General features: G+C 37.7%; 1 protein-coding gene and 2 pseudogenes across 1 annotated transcript; 1 reads left to right on the top strand and 2 right to left on the bottom strand.

Annotated features, from left to right (window-relative positions):
* The first annotated feature begins 1,806 nt into the window (after positions 1-1,806).
* Positions 1,807-3,762, top strand: LOC121248000 (annotated as a pseudogene).
* A 3,754-nt stretch (positions 3,763-7,516) lies between these two features.
* LOC121260396 lies at positions 7,517-10,277 on the bottom strand (annotated as a pseudogene).
* An 11,797-nt stretch (positions 10,278-22,074) lies between these two features.
* LOC121260919 (26.5 kDa heat shock protein, mitochondrial) lies at positions 22,075-23,464 on the bottom strand. The gene is made up of 2 exons (XM_041162999.1): positions 23,005-23,464; positions 22,075-22,646 (listed from the first exon to the last, which is right to left on the bottom strand). Exons 1-2 carry the CDS (start codon positions 23,309-23,311, stop codon positions 22,234-22,236), a joined length of 720 nt encoding a protein of 239 aa, XP_041018933.1. The 5' UTR covers positions 23,312-23,464; the 3' UTR covers positions 22,075-22,233.
* Between the last annotated feature and the right edge of the window lie 40 nt (positions 23,465-23,504).

The raw sequence follows: 23,504 nt of genomic DNA, 5'->3' as shown, positions 1-23,504 counted from the left end.
TATTCATACAATACTAAGCTAACAAATCCCAATAGAAAATACCATTAAATAAAAAATAAAAAATAAACACAAATTAAAATATCTCTAAATTTTCGGTCAAATATCTTTTGAACTAATCAATCAACTGATTAGAACCCTAAACTCTTAGTTAATTAACAGAATATTATCAAACCGTAAACTAATTTTCATTAAATTTCGTAGTCATCCCAGTAATCGGCCTAGGTCAGCTAGCTGGAAGTGTGAACAACATTGGATAAGGGAATTGAGAAAGACCAAGATCACCTATGGGGAGTCTTGACTGGTCTGAATCTGAGATTCTCTGCCAGTTAAGACCGGGCCGGACATGCTTTGGGGTTGGGTTTCTGGGGGAAGTTTTATCTGTTGTTGCTCTTCCTAAGTTTTTTGCATGTCATCTCGACACTTGACTGTAGTTTAAAATTAAATATTCTTTGAACGACAGACAGCAACTTCCACAGTGGGAAGCATGCCGAATTTAGAGTTATCATAGCCCCTGTTAAGTAAAGGAATAAGAAACAAAAGAAGATATTTGCAGTGATGCATGTGTTGGAGTGTATGTGAAAACTGATTTTAGAGTTGAAAATCGAGAAACAAAGTATTTGCTTGATGTGCACTTGACGTGGACTTGATAGTGGGCTTGAGCGAAGCTCAACCAACAAATCTTAATGTTCACTCGACTCTCGCTCGACACCCTGCTCGAACCAATGTTAATTTGGTCATTCGCTCGAGATCTGCTCGACACGCTACTCGAGCAAAGAACGTTGATTTTGCTAGATTAGGGTTTCCAATGTCATTTGATATATTTATATATATGTCATATTTGACTTATGTTGTATGACTTTTCAGCATATTTTAAAAGAGAACAATCGTTAAGTGAGTACATATATTGTGAGAGAACAAAAAACTCTAGAGTGTAAGTTGAAATTGAGTAATTATAATCTCATCTGGTTAATAAGATTTCTGCAATTCTGTAGACGTAAGCAATTTGCCGAAACACGTATATTATACGTCGTGTGCTTGATTGTGATTTTTTTACTTTATTTGTCATCGTTCGTATATGTGTTTTGTACAACATTTCACAACAGCATGTGCTGTGACAAACGAAGGTTTTAACTTGGTAACATTCTGATCACCACCATTATGTGCGATAAATTAAAAGGAAATGCAGATGGAAGCAGAGATTTAAAGTAAACAAAGACAATTCGGATTTTTCGTCTCCTCTCAAATCAAGGGAAAGGCCAAGGTCCATGATCCATCGGCCATCTCCTTTTCCAATTAATACAGAATGAGGTCAGTACGTCATATCTTTGTAATGCGTTCAGGGGCATGTTTTGCTCCTCATCAATGACCATGCAATATGCCAAAATGTTTCTAGTCTCGACTGTCTTCATAACTTTTTGTGCAGCAAATTCAAGAAAACTTGTCAACTTGATCTCGTACGATTATATATATTCCTTTGTAGGTTGTTACTGGTTGTTTTTGGCTGTATTTGTTTAATTTGCTTCAAACCCAGAAATTACCTCTGCAATATATCATTTCTTAATTTTATCTGTCCACTTCAAATACCAGACAAGACTTTCTATATAATTTAGATTTTTTTTTCAGAAAAAAATAGCTTGAACTTTCATCCAAATACATTAAAAGAAATCAGTCAATTGGTGGGGTTAAACAAGCTATGGATTTGCTCCAATTAAAGTCTGGTGTTTCTGTCTCATTCTTGTGTCACAAACCTGCGTTGCCATCACTCAAAATATTGGTAAGATATATCCAGGATTCAAAGCGTCTCAGATGAAGTGGGTCGAGGACGATGGGTTATTCCTCTTATTTAACAGCTCAATATTCGCTTTTGGCTTTGGAGGTAGCCAGAATGTCACTATGTTGCACTAGAAGTTATCCACATGCGAAGTTCCAAAGTGGTTTGGACTGCTAACATAGGCTTAATGGTTACCGATTCCGATAACTTTGTGTTTGACAACAAGGGAAATGTCTACTTGGAAAGTGGGAATAGTGTGGTTTGGTCAACAAACAAAACAGGAGAAACAGCTACAGCCATGGAATTGCAGGATTTCGGAAACTTGGTATTGCTTGATGATGGAAGAATTCTCTGGCAGAGTTTTAGCCATCCAACAGATACCCTTTTACTCAGACAGGACTTCTTGGAAGGAATGCAACTGAAAAGTGTTCCCAACCGCAATAACTTGTCTCGGTATCTTGAAATCAAGTCAGGCGATCTAGTCTTGTATGCTGGATATGAAACTCCACAAATCTATTGGCCTATATCAGATGAGAAAAGGAAAACCAGGACCAATGTCAGTGGAATGGTTCAGTCTGCATCTTTGGTGTACAATTAATGGGATTTCTATGACCAAAGGGGAGCCTTACTCTGGCAGTTTATCTTCTCCAAACCCTTTGAACTGAATGCCACGTGGGCAGCTGTTTTAGGCTCCGATGCCTCAATCTCATTCCTTAATCTTCGAATGGGAAAGTCTGTAACTCCTGAGCTAAACAGAATACCACAAAGTTCCTGCAGCACTCCTGAGCCTTGTCACCCATTTTATTTGTGCATTATGAACAAGGAATGCCAATGCCCTTCCTTTCTCAACTCTCAATTTAATTGCAAGCCTAATCTTATCTCAACCTGTAATAGTTCCGCAAGCTCAGTAAACCTTTTATATGTAGGTGATAAGTTTTATTATTTTGCACTTGGGTTTGTTGCACCCATTTTGAAATCTGATCTATATGCTTGCAAAAAAGCTTGCCATGAAAATTGCTCGTCTTGTGCTGTTCTTTGAAAAAATTTCTGGAAGTTGCTTTCTGTTCGACCAGATAGGAAGTTTGCAACAGATGGAAGCAGGTTCTGCCGGTTATATTACTTATTTGAAGGTCTTAAGCAATGGAGATGGAGAGAAAGAGAGAGCAGAAATGGAAGGCAAATTCTAGTCATTGTGATCATTGTCACTGTAACATGTCTCGTAATTGTCGGTCTTATTTTTGTTGCATTCTCGTACCACCGCAAAAGCAAGATATTACTGGAGACATCCCAAGACGCTTCAGAAGATGATACTCTACTCGACAGCCTTTCTGGAATGCCTGTTCGTTTCAGTTACAGTGATCTTCACAGTGCGACTAATAATTTCTCCATAAAGCTTGGCCAAGGCGTGTTTGGTTCAGTCTACCTAGGTGTGCTCCCTGATGGTACCCTATTGGCTGTGAAACAATTGGAGGGCATTATGCAGGGAACGAAAGAGTTTAGTCCATCTGGTCCAGCTCAAAGGTTTCTGTGCTGAGGGGCCTCATCGGCTTCTTGTCTACGAGTACATGGGCAAAGGATCTGGATAGATGGATTTTCAAGCATAATGAAGATGGTTCCATTTTGGATTGGGATACAAGATTCAACATTGCACTGGGTACAGCAAAGGGATTGGCTTATCTCCATGAGGACTGCGAAGTAAAGATTATCCACTGTGATATAAAACCTGAAAACATAATTATGTTGCCAAAGTTTCAGGTTTCTGTTTGGCCAAGCTTATGGACCGGCAGCAAAGCGATGTGTTTACAGAGCTAAGGGGTACAAGAGGATACCTTGCACCAGAATGGATCTTTGACTTTGCGAGAAGAGTTCAAATGCTTGAAGGTCATTGTGCAGTACCTCAGCCTCCAACCTCCTCTTACTTGGATGCTCTCATTCAAGTTTCAGGAAATGGGGGCAGCCGAAGCGAGTATTTGTACACCTACAACGACTGATTACGACAGTGTTGCACAACTGTACTGTGCTGTTCCGCTATAAGGACCGAGAAGAGAGAAGCGATTGTAGTACATTTACTGTTGAATAAATAAACCCAAAGGCATAGAATATTAAAGTTTTGAATCCTTTGTCTTTTTCTGATTGATTTATAAAGAGCCTACGGTGTCTTCATCAAATGTTTCATTAGCTAGCTTCTAAAGTTTACATTGAGATATCATGACCGTTTGCTCTTGTTGGGCCGTGCTTCATTAGCTCCAAGCTGGCTGTAACTCGTATAGAAATTCATCTTTCTCCGACTTTGGATTTTCATTTGACCCATTTTTTCAAAAACAAACACAGATTTGGGCCTTAAGTTTTCGACCCTGCATGGATGTTGGAAACTGCACAGGCACACAACATTCATCGTCCCTAAATAATTTATCTTTCTATGTTATATCTTTAGTAAAATGATACCATTTACTCTTATATAGTGGTCAAAATTAAGGGGCATGTTATAAAAGTGAGTAATTCTAAGTATACGGTTGCAAATATATTTTTTCTATAAAAATAAAATTACCAAAAACCTGTGTGTTTCATGTCAACCGTTGCCATCTAAAAAGTGACAATGATGTAGGGTGAAAGTAATATTTAGAAATTTCTAAAATATTAGACACCAAATAAAAAGCCAACCAAAAGTTAGAAAATGAAGTCAGAAAAGAGTATGATTCAGGTATACTAGTCGAGTTGACCAATAAAAGGTTTCCTGGCTTGAATTTCAGTGGATCTATATACGCAGTGACCATACATGGTTCTTCTGTTCACCTACCACCACTAAGGTACCAATTGCAACTGTGGCTGAGATGTTTTGAAGTGTAGAACCTGACAAATATTTTTTGAAACGAGATTTACAGCTGAGTGTCCAAGTTTTCGCCGTATAATTATTTAAAAAAATAAATAAATAAATAATTCACTCTCATGATAAATTTCATTCTTTTTTAAAATAATTATATAATATTTATATACTTTACACTTGCATATAACATTATTTATTATTTTTTTTTATATATGCATGCAATTCTTCCAATGTCACTGACTAGTACTTTCCTACGTGGGAATAAGAAATTTGGTGGATTGAGAGGCTGAAGCGTCAGGGTGAGAAGCAGACTTTACAACCGAAAGAAATGTGGAGTACAATTGCAAGTGAATGTGGGTCCAAAGATTGCAGTCTTGAATAAAAATCCATTTTTTGTGGGTCCAAACACAAGAAGCATTCCGGCCATGCATCAGGAACTAGCCAACACAATAACAGTAGATGGAACGGCTGGACAATGACACCATGTCTCAGGAGCTCCACTCCTTGTTGTTATGATAACTACAGACAACATAAAAGGAAGCTTAAACAATATGGAGCATGATAATGATTTGAGCATGCTGCTGAGAGAAGGAAATTAATTAATGATCAGGTGACCAATCCAAGGGTAAGGGATGCATTTATTGAGGCCACAAATAAAGAATGATATCTATTGCGTGTATGTATGATTTTTCAGAGATTGTATTGAAATTCTACTTCACTCCCACTTGCAGCCGCCCTTTCCCCTCCGTTACTCTCCAGCGTCCAGTTTTGGCACTGGATATTTTAATGTTGATGTTGATCTGGTGCCACTAGTCGACATAATTTTTGGAACTTTACATTTCTTGGAAATTGTTGGCTCCCATTGTATTTACACAAATTCAAAGAGATTTGACAAGGCTAATCATGATCAGCCCGAGGAATGATAATTTAACCGCGCATGATATTACAATAGTACATGCAATTTTCTCAAAAAATTATTGTCTTATTCTATCGTAATAAATCATGCTATTAAAGTTTTTTTTTTACTCCCTCAAGGTAAGCATAACATGGATCATTAACTAAGTGGTTATAAAAATACAAGATTTAATAAGTGGGTCATGAGAGTTCCTAACAATTGTCCCAAAATAAGCAAAAACAACACCAGTAAAAATAAAAAAGCAAGATCTAAAGCCAAAAGTTTGATTCTCACATATTTCCCACTAAGGGGAAGCCGCTTAAGGCCCTGTTTAGATGACCAAAGCATCTCCTCTGTATCTCATCTGAGTTGTACGGTCACATAATTTTGTCTATCCAAACATTTTATTTCATCTCTAAGTTTTGAAAACATCCATTTAAATAAACAGTATAAAACTGTCAGTGAACAGTTTAAAACAGTAAATGAACAGTACAACCTGACATGAATAGTACGTGAACAATGCAAAATCTCAAGGATTCGGGTACTATATAAATACCGTGGGACCCACACATTTTTCAAATCCCAAAAAGTCAAAACTATCACTTCTTAACTCACTATCTAAACGTGTACTTTTTTACAAACTATCTCATCTCATTTTAACTTAAAAAATCTCACTACTATTTAAAATATCTCATCTAATTTCATCTCATCTCATATGTATATCCAAACTAAGCCTAAAATGGTTTTAACATAGTCTGATAAACACACTATAAAACTATAATTAAAAGCCGCAATTGAGAGTTGTATGCTGCATTCTGCTAGTTTGGTCCGATTGAATGAGACTTTCACGACCACTTTATCATGATCTTTGATTAGGAAAAACAAGAACATAGAGAAATATCAACCTTAAAATGAGTCAATACACCGGCATAGGACTGTCACTGGTGGTGGTGGCGCATGCAGCTCACGCGCCACTCCAGGGAAGAAGGTAGTACTCAAATCTAAGATATCCGAAGTTGCTAAACCCGATGGTGCTGTGCGTGGTGACAGAAAACTCACCTTGGCATGACGGTGCATGAGATACACGTGCCACTCGTTTGGAGAATTTTTTCCTTTCGTCCGAAAGATCGGTGGCTAAGGAGTCCAATGGTAGGGCACGTGACGGTTGTAGAAAGTCAGTAAGCAACAGATTGAAACATCTTGATGCTATAGTCAAAAAAGTAGAAAAAAGGAGGGGGGGAGGAAAACCGATATACATGGCCTTCAATGATTGGACAATAGGAGGTAAAGAGGAGTCGAAGTTCCAACACCCCCTGGGCGTAGAGGTTGAGATAATTGGCTGCTTGAATAGAGAAAAAAAGAAAACTGAGCGCTTTTTTCCAATCATGTTATTAAAGTTATTTATACAAAAAATAATATTTAAGGGCATAATATCTTGTAATAGGATTTATAGGATATATTTTTTTTATAGGATATTGGAATCCCACGTATTTAATAATCAAATCAAGGCTATTTAATAATCAATCCAAACTTTGCATCATGCTGTGGTAGGAGACATTGAAATGAACCATAACAAATCGACGAAAAAATAATTCTAAGTTGGAAAGCAGTCATCGATCTCATCAGCTAGCTCGATATATCAATTACCAATTACCAATTACCAATTACCAAGATCCATTGGTTGAAAATAATGGGGTTTATTGCAGTCTGTACTTAACGTACGGCACCAAACTGGGGAGGGGTTAGAGGGACTGATGGATTCGAGTATTTGCAGTTTCATCTACCATTTTCTACCATACATCGATTATCTTTTGCGAAGCCTCCTTGGCTTTATACCATTTTAGGAAGAGTGATGCTAGGCCGGCATAGGCAAAATTCATAATTTTTATTTCACGTTTTTTTAATATCTTTAAATATTTTTAAAAAATTAAAAAATATATCAATACACTAATAGCCAATACTAATAATCATTTCCTTAATCAATAAGTAAAAAAATAAATACAATCAAAATAAAGAGATAAAATGAGAAGGCAAACTAACATTTCTCATTAAGGAAACCAAGTTAATAAAAATAAATACAAATCCACCGTTTCCGTTCTTTTTCTCCCTGTATATAGGGCAAACCATAAGGCACAAGGCTAGTAGGTAGATATATATATATTTCCTCAACAAACGTACAAAAAATTTCTGCAGCTGACAAAAATTTACAGTCAGGACTTCTTACCCAAATTTACAGAGAAGGGGGTACGTTATTTCTTGGCTACCACGTTACTTGAGCTATCTCACAGGAGAGAGAGAGAGAGAGAGAGAGAGAGAGCTGAAGATTTGAGATTAAGAGGCTGCAGTAAAAGGAGAATGGTGAGAAGCTCCTTGGAAGAGATTTGGCGGGGTTGCAAGGTTGTGGCCACATTCATGTTGTTCCTCTTGATCATCCTCTTCTTCGGCATCCCAAAGAAATCGAGCATATGAAGCTAAGACATAACTGCAAACAGTCCAGAAGTTTAGATCAAAACTTTAGCACTAACTTTTATTATGACATCTACAGTAAGAAAGGTACAGACCAATACTAAAAAACCTCCTCACGATCAGACAAATTATTGGAGAGCCGGAATAAAAAGTTGACCCAATCATGATGGAAAAATATCCAGTACTTGACGGAATACCTCTATGATTAAAGCAGTAATTCAATCACACTAACTCAATATATGTTCTGAATTAAGAACTTGAATCCAGAATATTCTATTCAACAACTTCTAAAATAAATTGTGTTAATCACGAGGATTAAAAACTTAACTAAATTAGTATTTAATAGTCTTAAGATTTTTAAGATCAATGATTGTCTTTAACAATTGATATTAGAGCAAAAATCACGTCACGAGTTCAAGTCATAGAGAGAGTTAACTATTGGCTGGATTAAAATGCTTTGATATTATATATGGACATGATGTTAAATCATTGATTAGTGATAGTTGAGTAAAACCACCAAAAGAGAAATGACTACCACCGGGTCAATATCGATAAAGTGATCTACCGTGGACGTCGGATTCAAAGTGTGATAGAATATTATGATCCTGAAAGTTAAAAAGTTTAACCAAATTAATATCTAACGGTCCTAATACTTTTGGATCAATAGGTGAGCATTTAACAAATTGATCTCCACTGGACAGAAATCACTAAACATGCAGAACCCATCAATGCTTCGTTTTTATAAACCATTCACAATATTAGAGTTGAGATCCAGAATTTGGCCAAATCCAAGCCCGAAGATTTCGATAAAAAAAAAAAAAAAAGAAAAAAAGAAAGAAGATGTCTTTCTTACCAATCGTCTGGGGCGGTTTTGACAGCTTGATGATAATAACTCTCGGCTCGATCAGCATCCTTCTTTGATTGCCATATCAAATCGGCATAGAGAGATAAAACATTCCATCACTTGGGTTAGCCAAAATGGCCCTTCCACAATACTCTTCTGCTCTAGCGAAATCTCCGCGAACCTATTCACAAATCAAAATTCCAAACAAAAGTTAATCAACACAAGTCAATCAGCTAGCTATAGGAGGCCAATCTGACTGCTATGTTAAAATATAACAACTGTACTAATTATACGATCAGTTCTTTTAGGTTAGCCATTTTTCGTAGCAACCAAACAAAGAAAGGGATCAACATGCCAAGAGTTTGCAAGATTTTCCAATCACTTCTTGATTACCTCTTTCAAAAACTTTGCATAGTTTCCAAGCAAGAGCGCATTGCCTGGGTTTGCTTCGATCATCTTCTGGTAATAAGCGTCAGTGTTTTCACTCCCATGATTATTACTTTCAAAAGACCCTGACCCATCATGATCACCTCCATCTCCACCATCTGATCCTCTCCCACCACCGCCGCAAACCCGACCACCATCGCTTCCACCTCCACCACCCACCACCAGAGTCTGCAACAAACTATCTTTCTTCTCCACAGCACATTCCTCATCGTCCACCACCGTATCACCCAACCCAGAGCTTGAAAAGAGCCTCTGAATCGAAGATAATGAAGGTAAAGAATTGCGTTTTAGCTCTTGTTCTTCTTCTTCGCCCTTGATTGTGATTTTTTGTTGTTTTTTAGGGGAGTGAGATACGGAATTCTTCTTTCTGGGCTTTGGTGGGGCTTGAAAGTCCGTTTCAGTCAAGATTTGGGTTACCTTCTTCGTTGAGTCTTCAATGGGAGAACGATGAAAAGATTTTGAGAAAGAAACTGATCTGGTCCTTGGAAGCACGTCGGCCTCGGGGGATGAATCCATGGAGTGGGGCACCCATGATTTCAAGATCGGTGCGGAGGAGCTCCTCAGAAGCATGGTTTATGATTTCAGAGAGAGAGAGAGAGAGAGAGAGAGAGGTTGTACAGGGAATGAAAAGACAGAGAATGGGAAAAGAAACAGGGCATTTGAGAGAGAGACAGAGCGGCAAGGAGATTGTCAAGAGATATATATAGAGAAGCAGCAGAAACAATGAAAAACAACAGCTGAGCGTCGGATGTTATTGTATAGAAAGTAGGAAGCAGCAGGAAGGTGAATGGAATCTGGACCGTACGAATGCTGGGTCCACGTGGGATATTACGTGCTGTCCGTAGAAATATAAGCCCATACGGATGAATGCGAGTTAAATCTTTAAGACCTCTGAGGAACTGACACCCGGCTCTGTGTCACGTGACGTCCACCATCGCCGTTCTTCTTCTAGACTACTACTATTTTAAATTTGGTGCTATTTGTCATCAAACTTTTGGCTGGAGCTTGGACGGTCACGATTCACGAACAACTGACACAATTGGCATGCGTCGCTCCCATCTTATTCTTAGCTTCCCTCGTTGTCCCCTTCACTCAGTTCTAGAATAATTATTATTGTCTTATCGAAGTATTAGGAATTAGATTTTAATGCTATGATAATGAATATATCAGCTATATATTTTCGAAAATTATTCTCGAATACACTTCTTCCATACCAATAATATGACATAAATAAATTTGAAAGAAAATTTAAAAATTATTTTTTATCATATCAACAATATAAATAGTATGCTTCACACCGATTTATATGTATGAAAATAACATAGAAAATGGATAATAGACTGATGATTTAAATCCAGATGAATCCCATATTACAAGCTAGTCCACTTGAATGAAAACGTCTACATACAGAGATGTAGGGTTTGCTTATCAGATACAGAGACCATAATCTACCATACGAGTATACATCTTATCTTGTGGGTACTCACTCAAACAGTGGGTCTTATGGTCCTGAGTTACTCTCATAAATTTTAATGGTTAATCTATGAATTGGACCCCTATAGAGTTTGATGGTTAAAACTATGATGCTGATTGTTGAGAGCGCGTCTATGATATATTGCTATGCATCAATTACTTTTCACTCTTAGACTCTACACCTAACAACTTTTTCTATATTTTTTCATAGGGTGAGAGTTGTGTGCATTGAATAGTAGCTGATAAGAATAATTAATCTTTATGAGCCATACTTAAACTACCTTCTAATTCTAGGATAGTGTGATGATCTACATCATTTATCAAAGCCCTAGTAATGCACAAGGTAGCATGCATGGAACACAACTCCACTAAAATAAAGTACCATCCGTGAAATACCAAATCAAAAAAGATTATCCTTTAACTACATAAGGTTAGTTATCTTCGGGTTTTTTTTTTCTTTTAAACCGGCCACTACTTTTTGGCCAAGTATCTTCATATCAATCACAATAGGACCGTGTAGCTGCAACCTTTGAGGCAAACTCAACCCTGCATCTTATCCCTAGAAAATGGGAAATAGTGCGTTGCTAACTATACTTGAAATAGTGTGATACAAACTATAATTTCATAGTATCGATTGCCTTTCCTTTAGTTGCCATTGGAAATGGATAACTACCAAAAGAATTGTGAAGGATTAATGCAAGCCTAGATAAATAGCTTGGTGCTACTTCAAATATCATATTGACTTTGATTATTACAGCATGTAAACTTTATTTATATAGCATAAACAAGTTTATTCTACTACTTCCTAATTCAAATGCTTCCTGCTTGATGTACATCCTAATGCCATTCCCCTAACCAAAACATTATATACATGATAAAGGCTTACTGGGCTATCTTCTAAATCCAGATCCTTTGTCCGGTCTACTTCTCTCATCCCATACAGAAGCCCAGAAGAATAGAGACATCCAGAAAAAGACAGCAAAGAAGATCTGTACTCTATCTTGAAATTTGGACAAAGATGCCGCAAGTCCTGTTCCCAAAAGGATGAAAAAGATCACTAGGTCAGTGAACACCAAACTTCAGATACTTCAGGGCTGTAGGTATATAATGCACACAAGAAATAAATGAGTCACAATACCTGACAAGCTCACATAATTAAGGTCACTTACTCATCAATCAAAGCATCTTTAACAGTTTGCCAAATGTCATTCCATATGAAAAACAAAAAAAAAAAAAAAAAAAAAAAAGTAATGCTAGATACAAACTTCAAATAGACAAGTCTCATATAAGCTTTTTGTAAAAAAGTGGGTCCCACTAATAAAGAATAATTTTTTTACACTTTTTTAAAATAGGGTCCACTTTTTTTCAAGGGCTTGCATGAGGCTTGTACTTGTACAAATCATTTCTCAACAAAAAAAAAAAAAAAAAACTACATATTTTACAAGGATATGGTACATGGGATGCAAGAGGACGGGTGGGGGAAAGGATGCAAATTTGCCCCATTGAAACAGCGAGACTGGCAGAAATCCTTAACCAAATATTCCCTAGACAACTATCCATTGACATGCATCAATTTTTGGCATATTCTGCACATACCACCCATAGTTCATGGTAAGGTTCTTTTTTATCATCCTTGTGTTGTTTGCAACCCACAGCCCATTTACAATTAAGATCCTCGTTTTTTTTCAGTAAGGGAAAAGAATAACGCCATACTCTATTGCTAGCACAGTACCCTTCCGACCAACATTTACTTTACTATTTACTTAATTGTATATTAATTTCATGTTGGGAGACAGTTTACAGAGTTCAAAACACTTGTGATGTATGATCAGTGTAATGTCTTAAACACTAAATTACTGTATAGAGTCCACTGAGGAGTTAATAGACACCAAAACTTCCATTTTTTCACGACATGGATCTTCAGCAAGGTAGAGCCCTTTGTACCCACCCTGGAGAGTAAACCTCGTATACACAACTCCACCCGTGAAAATCATGTTTCAGGAAATTCAGGAAAAATGTGAAATTGAATTTGGGAGTTCTAAGCCTACAGCCCATCCTAAACCAGCCATTTGCCCACAAGACTGCCCCGCGACAAGTCTATGAATAATCCCCTTGGCATAATGTTGTGTTTTAGATATTCAAAAACGATTTGGCTTGTGTTTTGTTAGCTCGGAACTAGCCTGTTCATTGAGGTACAAGTATAGCATAACAAGGGAAACTTCAAAAAAAAGAAATGGTCCTCAACCAAAACCAAATTGATGTTAAATGGGAATTTAAGGGGGAAAAAAAAAAGCATAAAGCAATTTACATATATTAAAGATTGGCAGCCAAAAAGCCATTTCACAAATATAAGATTTAGTTTCTTTGTCGCGATAAATACAAGATTAAATGGCTACAGAAAGGATAAGGCGAAAAATTAGATCCCAGACATTAAACCTATTGATTCTTCTATTTCTACTTTCACTTCGGATAACAAGCTACGATTTTGTTTGGGGGTGGGTGGTTGGAAACTTGGATGAGACTGAGCTACGTATGAGCAAATAGGTGATTGGATGAGACTGAGCTACGTATGAGCAAATACATAGCTTAAAAGGGATAATTTTTCTTAAGGTCAAAGGGGGAGAAATTATCAAACAATTGAAGTCACAAAGTCTCTTAATGTTGCGTTTGGAAGAAAAAAATTGTGTTTCAGAATCGGAAATGGAGCACAAAGCAAATAAAATAAAAAAAAAAAAAAAATCCCAGGTAAATGTAATGAATTTAAAACAGGAATCCGAACCTGAGAGAGGGACCGAGTCATCCTGGGGAGAAGGACCAGGGCTGGCGGCATGGCAAGGACGACAGGGCCGGGGGACGCGGGGATTGGAGCGGAAGAAGGGGGATTGACGGTAGGGATGGACCGGAGAGGAGAGGATATGATAGGTGGAGAGAGGGAAGAAGCGGTGACAGCGGGTGGAGGATATTATGGGGAAGGAGAGGAAAAAGAGAGAGAAAGAACTTGGCGGTGGTTTATGGAAGGCGATGATGGTCGTGGCAGAGGCAGAGTGAGAGGAAGAGGGAGAGGCAGAGAGGGGTGCCATTTGGAGAGGGAATGTGCTTTCGATTCTCGAGTTGGGGTGTTTTAACTTTTAACAGTATTATATAGGGCCGGTTGATTGGGCTATGTTTGTTGGATTGGGCTCTCAACTCAAAAGTAGAATGGGTTTGGTTCATTAGAGGTTTCTTGAAACTCCACGCTCTCCCTCCGTTCTGACCCGAACAAAGTATGCTTTAATCACTCGAGCGCGATAAGTATGAAAAGGCACCCTAAATAAATTTTATAAAAATAAATTTATAAATGAATATAATTTTATATAATATGTTAGATATATTTATAATAAAAGTAGATTTATAATCTAATATATCACATCAGACTTCTTCAATTTATAGATTTACTCTTTAGCAAACAGAAAAGTAAAAAGGAAAACTAGAGGAAATTCGGGATGGGCAGCGGGGCCCCCGGCCCCATCCACCCCGCCCCCGCAGGGTAGGGTGGGCAACCCCGCCCTCCCATGCTAGGGTTGGGGCCCCTGTCCAATGGAGAAATCCTAGCAGGCCCTCGCCCCACTACTTATATATATTTTATATAAATATATATATTTATACATATTTACAAATATATGTTATTAGTTCTACTATATATAAATATAGTAATATGTATTAAATATATTTTTTACTTAATATTTTGTATAAGTTACAATGTAGTCTAACGTGGCTTTTATATAAGAGGCCAAGAAATACAGGAGTCCCACTTAGGCTATGTAGAATGTTGAGTGATTGGGGTTACGGTTCAATACTGAAGCTATAACCACACTTGCATTTCCAAACAATGAGATAGTAGTTATCATCAACTTCCCGAGATGATGCACTGAAACCATTCCTCAGTTGAGCAGCAATGAGTAGAGTAGCAATGCAATAATGCCTGCATTTTATGCACTTATTATTGACAGTTGTCATATATTGACCGTTGCCATATTTTCCAGATTCACCATCTCCAGAAAATCAACAACCTTAATTATAAGAATCTGACTAATTTGTATAATTAGTCTACTTACCTTGTATACATGTTTCCATACTTAGCCTTCTGTACATATATATATTTATAAAGTGATACACAAATGAATATACATTTTTGCATAAAAATAATTCTCCCCCTTAGTTTTAACATGGTATCAGTCTAAACTGATCCCTACCCCAGTCATAAATGGCTAACTCCTCCAACCCTCTCCACCCTCCACCAGTGGCGAACCAGGCTCATCTCAACTCCTTTTCGCCGAGTCCCATACCTAGCCTGTCGCCGGAGCTGTACCAAAAGTTGCTTACCTTGCTCACGTCGTCGTCCTTAACCACTTCCTCGCCTCCTTCTACCCACTTCGTTGGTAATACCCTAGCCCCTTCTTTATCTGTTGTTTCCTTTGATCGACACCATCATTTGGTGGTGGACAATGGCGCAAACCACCATATGTGTCGTCAGCATGCTACCTTTACCGATCTACAGTGCCCCCTTCCAAGCACACTGTACAACTCCCGAATGGCCAAGTCGTTCCCATCGAAGGCCTCGGCACATGCATTCTCTCTCCCTCCCTTACTATATCCGATATTTACTTTATTCCCCAATTTTCATTTAATCTTTTATCAGTTTTCCAAATTACCCTTCATACTTCATATGCCATTTTATTCTCTTCTCCCACTTGTTTATTTCAGAACCCACGATGATGAGGCCAATTGGAGCAAGTGATCTTTGCAATGGGCTTTACGTGTACCGGCCTGAATCTTCTCTCGTTTTAGCTACCCAATCTAAGTTATCCTTCTCGTTTTATTATTCCCAATCTTTTTAATTCTCCATGCATTTTCTCTGATTGTGATGTTTGTGCTCGATCTAAACACACCCGATTACCTTTTTCTATTAATGTAAATAAAGTCTTTCTTCTTTTAATCACATTTTTTGTGATATTTGGGGTGGCTATCATACTTCTTCCCTGAGTGGGGCTCATTATTTCCTCACCATTGTTGATAATTTTTCACGCATTACTTGGATCTACCTAATACGTTTTAAATCTGAACCTTTTACTCATTTAACACATTTTTTTGCTCGTCTAAAATCAATTTAATACTACTATTAAAATTATTCGCGCTGATAATAGACAAAAATTTATCTCTCATTATTTTCAAACTTATCTTCAAAATCATGACTTTATTCATGAACGTAATTGCGTTGAAACTCCACAATAAAATGGCATTGCAGAGTGTAAACGTAGGCACCTTCTAAATGTTACTCGTAGTCTCTGTTTCCAAGCACATCTCCCTTTAAAATTTTGAGTAGATTGTGTTATCATCGCGGCATATCTCATTAATCGTACCCCTTGTCGCATTCTCCAGAATAAGTCACATTTTGAAATTCTTTTCAATAAAACATCCAATTATGATCATCTTCGCATATTCAGGTGTCTTTGTTATGCACAAACCCTTAGTGCTCACCGTGACAAATTTTCCTTCCATGCCACTAAATGTATTTTTCTTGGCTATCCCAACACTCATAAAGCTTATAAACTCTACAATCTCGACACTCATTCCATCTTTTATTCTCATGATGTCACCTTCCATGAACACCACTTCCCTTTCCAACATATTCTTGCGTCATCTCCTTCTCATCTTGTCCTTCCATTGCCTGTCCCTCAAACTCCTATACCATCTCCTCCATCTCACGAAACTCCTTCTCCTGACTCACCCGAGCCTCTTCTCTCCTTATCTCCGTCTCTTCCTATCTCTCGTCCTCACTACACCATCACTCGGTCTGCCTATCTTCATGACTACGTTTGTCCTACAGTCCACAGGGAGCCCATGGCATCTTCACCTGCTACACAAGCCTCATGTACTGCTCACCTTCTATATGCTTTTCTTTCAGTCTCGTTTTTCTCCATCTCATCTCACTTTTTTAATTGCTCTAACCATTTGTGTTGATCCTTCCTGTTATTCTGATGTTATCTGCTACTCTCATTGGCCTGAAACAATATCTATTGAAATTCGTGTTTTGGAGAACAACTTCACTTGGACTCTTGAGACACTTCCCCCAGGTAAAAAATCCATTAGTTGCAAATGGATTTTTAAAACTAAGTTCAAGGTCAATAGCTCCATTGAAAGGTACAAAGCTCGGCTGGTTACCAAGGGTTACACTTAGGTTGAAGGCCTTGACTATCATGAGACATTTGCACCGGTTGCCAAAATTACCATTGTTCATTGCTTATCAGCAGTTGCTGCCGCCAAACATTAGGTCATTCATCAACACAACATCAACAATGCCTTCTTACACGGTGACCTTGATGAAGAAGCCTACATGACACCACCTCCCAGATATTGCATAAAGGGGAGACCCGTGTCTGTTGGCTCAAAAAATCTCTCTATGGCCTCAAGCAAGCCTCCCACAACTGGTTTTTTAAATAGACCTCTATGCTTCTTGATACAGGTTTCCATCAGTCTCAGGCTGATCATTCTTATTTACTCTTGTCACATCCACCAGCATTACTCTTATTCTTCTTTATGTCGATGATATCGTAGTAGCTAGTAACGATATCTCTCAAATCGAGATTTTCAAAAGATTCTTCTCCATCCATTTCAAAACCAAAGATATTGGTTGTTTGAAATATTTTCTGGGACATGAAGTTGCTCGCTCTCACAAAGGTATCTTTCTCAATTAACGTAAACATACTCTTGATATTATTTTCAACAGTGGACAACTCGGTGCTCAAACTGCCCATTTTCCTATAGAACAATACTTGAAACTCAACACTGAAGACGGCGATCTCCTCCCTAGTCCTTGCACTTACAGACTCCTAGTTGGTCGACTTATTTATTTGACCATCACCCGACCTGATATTGTCTATGCAGTCAATATTCTCAGTCAGTTCATGCATGCTCCTCGGGTTCCTCACATGACTGTCACTACTCGTGTTCTTTGTTACATCAAAGACAGTCCAGACTAAGGCATTTTCTTCTCTTCCTCTAGTAGTATGCATGTCACAACATAAACTGATTCTAATTGGGCCAGCTATCTCTCCACCTGCCATTCCACAACTTCCGTTAGGGATCAATCCAATCTCATGGCATATAAAGAAATAGACTACAGTAGCAAGGTCTTCCGCTGAAGCTGAATATCGAGCTATGGTCGTCACCACCTGTGAACTCACCTGATTGAAGCAACTCCTCACTGATTTTGGAATTTCTCATCCCCAGTCCTTCACCTTACATTGTGACAACAAATCCGTTCTCTACATTGCGCACAACCTCGTGTTCCATGAGTATCAAACACATTGAAATTGATTATCATATCACTGAAGCCTCCTTACAGCTGTTTACACTTCTTCCACTGAACAAGTTGCCGATATCTTCACCAAAGTCTTAGCATAGGAACTTTTTCATCATTTTGCACGCAAGTTGGGCATTACGGATCTCCATGTACTAACTTGAGGGGGAGTATTTATAGTTATCATATATTGATCGCTACGATATTTTCCAGATTCACCATCTCTAGAAAATCAATCACCTTAATTCTAGGAATCTGTCTAATTTGTACAATTAGTCTACTTACATTTTATTCATGTTTCCTTCCATACTTAGTCTTCTATACATCTATATATTTGTAAAGTGATACACAAATGAATATACAGTTTTGCATAAAAATAATTCTCCCTCTTAGTTTTAACACTTATTCACATAGCTAGGAGGGTTTGATCCCCACAGCATTTTCCTTTGCTATAAAGTACTCTCAACGAGAGGAAAAAAAAAAGTAGAGAAGACAGAATATGTAACTTTAGTACTATCGACTCAAATGAAGTTCGTATTAGGTAGAGGCCTAAGTTCTAAACTCAATTTTGAAGGCTTCAAATCAATGCTACACAATAATTACCGGTGAAGCTAAGAGGCGAAGAGATCTTTTAAAGACTCGCAAATCAGTGAATCATGAAGAAACTAGAAGAAAATTAAAACGGAAAGGAATTAACTAATTCTCTTGCAGAATAGAAATTGATCGAGCAACCTAGTTTGGAATTAATTAATATTCACTTTTGATTTTTGTACCGTGAATGAGAAAGCGCATAATGAATCAGTGAATCACACATTTTTTTACAAGTTTTATGCCATTACATTTTAAATGAAAGATATTTTTGTAAAATAATTTATGAAAATAACATCACTTTGACGCTTTTAATGCTAGTTATAAGTCTTAAATATACAAATATTGTACAAGTATTTTGTAATGATGTGAGGCCTATATAAAAGTAAATTTTTATGGTAAAATCTATTTTTTTATACAAGACATATGCGAAGTAATCCACTTAAAAATTTGTATATATCACTTTTCTTACATAAATAACCTCGTATTAGTAATAAAAACGTAGGGGTAGCCGTAGGAGGTTAAAACCCCCTCCGACTCCAACTCCCCTCCGACTCCAACTCCGATTAGAGTTGCCGGGTCGGACTCGGGATGTCGGAGTCGCAGAGAGAAATTGGTCACAGGAAAAAAAAACAATACAAATGCAAATCTGAATCTTTGATTGCCAAAATACCCACAAAAGCAAAAACCAATCCAAATCTGATTGCCAAAATACCCACAAACAAAAATCAATCCAAATCAGATTGCAAAAATCACCACAACAAGAAATTATATGCACAAATTAAGCTACAGAGAAATTGAGAAAGAGTGGTTGAATCTTGAAGAACATGCAAGGGACCGACGACAGGGAAGAACATGCGCATGACATCCTTATAGCAGCAAAACACTTAGACTGAAATCTGAATCTTGACGGAGAATGGACGAGTCACGACGGAGAAGACGAAGATGTTGAAGCCTGAAGGGACAACGGAGAAGATGAAGCATTCGAAACCAGCCAATAGGAAAATGAACGACGGAGAAGATGAATAAGATGAAGAGCATGGCATCTGACTCAGTTCAATCAAAGAATGTGGGGGGTGATGATGGAGTGGTGGAATGAGTGGAGGCACTGGTGGGGGAAGAGGCAAGAGAGGGAATGCATAGTTAGGGTTTTATTCTTTGAAAGAGATGAATATATACCCTATTAAAAACGGTGTTATTTAAGGTTTTCTTTAAAATAATTGCAAAACATGAAACTGGGGCCTAAGGGACTCGAATGCAGGTTCTCATGTTGCCAAAACATTGTCTCAACTATTAGGCCACTTGGCTACCTAATATATGTATTACAATATATAATATATAATGTATAAATAGTCAGAGCTTGGAGTTAGAGTTCGGAGCCAACATGGCCTCTGAACTCCGACTCCGACTCTGATTTTCGAAACCTCTGACTTTGCTGGAGTTGGAGTGGGTGGAGTTTTTGCCCACCCCTAGCAAAACGTCATGTTGCAATCAACACATGTTAGAATCACAATAATATTTCCGTTGGTCAAATTATGTCCCTGATGGATGATGATGGAAAGGTTAATGATACACTTACACCTTATTTATTACTGTTTTACTGCCTGGTTATTTGTTTTCCTTTTGTCATTTGAATCTGGCTTGAAAATTCCAGAACATGACCTTCTAAGAAAAAAAATTTAATACAATTTAACTAAAAATAAATTTAATTTTATAAAAATTGACTCAAAGAGTAAAAGAAATTCAATTTTTATAAAAATTGACTCAAAAGAGCAAAAGAAGTTCAGTTTTTATAAAATTGAATTTATTTTTAATTAAATTACATGATTACATTAGTTGATTAAATTTATTTTCTTCTAAATTATGCAAAAAGGTTATGTTTTAAGATTTTTAATCCAAATTTAAAGAGCAAAAGAAAAGAAAAAGTTAAATAATAAAACAGTAGTAAATGAAGTATAAGGTATCATTTTCCTAGTGAAAAACCCTTTGATTTTGGCAATGGTTCTTGTTTGGGTCAAAACTATGGCCCACCCTTTTCTTCCTTTTCCTCGTCAGCAAAAGCTTTGTGTCAATGCTAAAAGATTCCATTATTTTCTTTTTAAGTAATACGTATGTTTCGTATGCACCGCGAGGTCTCCTCAAACAACTGGAGAATGAATTACTTGACCTACACCAACACAAATTCAAAGGAAAGCTCGGGGGTGGTCAGGGGACCCTCCGATGCTTAAGTCAGTTTTTTCAATCGGAATTTTAATAGAAGTTTTTTTTTTTGTCTGAGTTCGTATGTACCTGGTGGTCTGCTTTTATACTAGGTATGGGGGAGCATCTTGCCTCTATCGCCATGGAGCAATCTCATCACCTTTATGCTTCGGCTGCCTAAGGCATTTAATGCGACGTAGCGTACCAAATAAAGGTAACTAATGCAATGTGGGTTTCTAACAAATACATTGGCAACCTCTCAGCCTATGTCAGCAGAACCTACCTTTTCCACTCTCAAGACGTGGGTGATGGTCACTTCTTTCGCACGTCCTTCAACAGCCGCAACTCATGAGTGTTTGGGACGTGCCAGAGGCAATCATTATGACATTTCGTACTGAAGAAAGGTAACTAATGCAGCATGGGCCTCTTAACAATTTTGCCGGCGACCTCTCGACCCACACAGACGGTGCCCACCTTTGTCAACTCTTTGTTAAAGCTTCATTATTTTTCCTCCATTCCTCCCCTTTTATCACTTTGAGGGTCTCTTGGTCGGGCCGACTCGATCCTTAGGTCGTGAGATGAGCCTCTTGTTTGGCATGGGGATCTGAGCCGAATAGACCCCTAGACCGTGAGACGGGCTTCTTATTTCATGTTGGGCTCAACCCGCTAGGCTGAAGGGGTTTTCATCCCTTCCAACGTCCACTTAATTTTTTTTTTTTTTAAAAACACTTTAAACCGATTAGATATAATTCATTTTTATAACTTGTTCTGCAAACAGAAGAGTTATCGAAGAGTCATGATATAAGCATAATTTTTTACAATTTTTTTAATATAATTATATATAAAATAAAAATATTTCTCTAAAGTTATTACTTTTATAATTATTTTATAAAAATACACCTAAATTAAAAAGAAAATTGTACAATCAGTCTGAAACAAATATTCGGATATATATATAGCAAGCACGTCAAAAATTGATATAATTTAATTTATAAAATTTAAATTTTAGCATTTAGTTTAAAATTAAATTTATATGACACGTAGATGTAGATAGTGTGTAATGTAAAGGCTTTCAGAATTTTTCATACGTTCAAGTTAAAAGGTAATCAGCCATGTAATCATTAATGTTAAAAATTCAGACCCAAATGGTTAATTGCAAAATGTACGTAGTGAATGGCATTTTCATTTCAACCCAGCACATCCAGAAAACAGAAACAATGCTGTTAAAAAAAAGAGTCCCATACATCTTATTGTGCCATGCAAAATATATACGAGTACGTTCTTCAAAACATAGGCGCACACACGGTAACCCTTTCCTCTATTTTCCACATGCACAAACACGTACACATCGCAGGCTCCATCAAACTCGATCGGGCCTCCTATCAAACTAATGTACTTTCACTTCCTTCACATCCTTCTTTGGCATCTCAGTTCTAGGAATGACAATAGTTAGAACTCCATCCTTCAACTCCGCCTTAACCTCGTCAATTTTGGCATCCTCGGGTAGCAACAGGCTTGTGTGATAGTAGCCATAGCTCGCAGCTGACCAAGACTCATCGTCCGAGTCGTCTTCGTTCTCTTCCTTGTGCTCTCCGGTTATTGTTAAAACTCCGTCATCGATGGTGAGCTTCAAGTCTTCTTTGGATAGCCCCGGCACCTCATACCGCAACACGTAGCTGTTGTCCTTCTCTTTTACGCGGCCGCTGAGTGTCCAGGGGGTTATGTTCAATTTCTCGAACAGACTGTTTATGTTCTGGGTTGCTTGCATGAGCGCATTTCCAAGCCCCGAGGAAAAGAAATCTATATATATATATATATATATAGGCAAAGCAAAAAAAGGTATTTTGTTGGTCTATTCTATTGTTTTAAATCTGCATCTCACTAGCAGCAAGTATTTTAAGGAGATCGTATATTCTTCACATGAGAATATTACTGTGTAATTCAACCAAGCATGCCCAATTAAGATAAAGTATCTAGTTGTATAATTCATTGACGATTCAAATATTGCTTCCTTTTATATATTATTCAAGTCCAATTAATTTAGGAATTTCAATCATGATGTGGTGAACCGTTTAAAAATAGAAAAAGAAAAATGGTATTGATATGTATATGTAGGCCTGGCGCCATAAAAGACGCACTCGAGAGAGAGAAAGAGTACCGTAATGGGCAGGAGAAAAGTCATGACGGTCCTTGTTCCTCCACAGCCACCTCTTGCGCTGCCTCTTCGGGAATAACATGGACTTCTTACCACCTTCAGAAACAGCTACCTGATCTTTGCCATGTTCTGTTTTCTCACCAGCCACCTTATCAACATCTGCTGCAGTAAACGTCCTCACAATCTCATTTCCCCACCTCTGTCTCTGAACACCACCAACACTCCTCTCACGAGCACCTTGACCCAGCAAAGAATTAGAAGCCAACACCCTTTGTAGGATACTCTTCGAAGCTAAACGAGGCAAAGCCATCGATCAGTTTTTTCGCTTAATAATTAGTTCCTAGAGTAAGAAACCTTGACGATCGAGTATTTAGAAGAACATCTGCGTACTTGTTGTCGCCGATGGTTTAGAGTAGGGTAAGAGGGCAGGTAGCAAGGAAATTTAAAGAGGTCTGCTTTGGTTTGGACAGTTGGAGTAGTCTCTGGGAGGTGTTAGATCATGA

Source organism: Juglans microcarpa x Juglans regia, chromosome 1D (genome assembly GCF_004785595.1).
Source record: "Juglans microcarpa x Juglans regia isolate MS1-56 chromosome 1D, Jm3101_v1.0, whole genome shotgun sequence".
Lineage (NCBI taxonomy): Eukaryota > Viridiplantae > Streptophyta > Magnoliopsida > Fagales > Juglandaceae > Juglans > Juglans microcarpa x Juglans regia.
Note: the sequence above shows the minus strand (reverse complement) of the source record. Positions and strands in the feature narration are given on the sequence as shown.

Bases quoted from the DNA above. Each gene is read 5' to 3' on its own strand.
- LOC121260919 (XM_041162999.1), bottom strand. From the start codon at position 23,311: ATGGCTTTGCCTCGTTTAGCTTCGAAGAGTATCCTACAAAGGGTGTTG. The intron at 22,647-23,004 runs GTACTCTTTCTC...ATATATATATAG, and splicing joins CTTTTCTCCTGCCCATTACG to ATTTCTTTTCCTCGGGGCTT.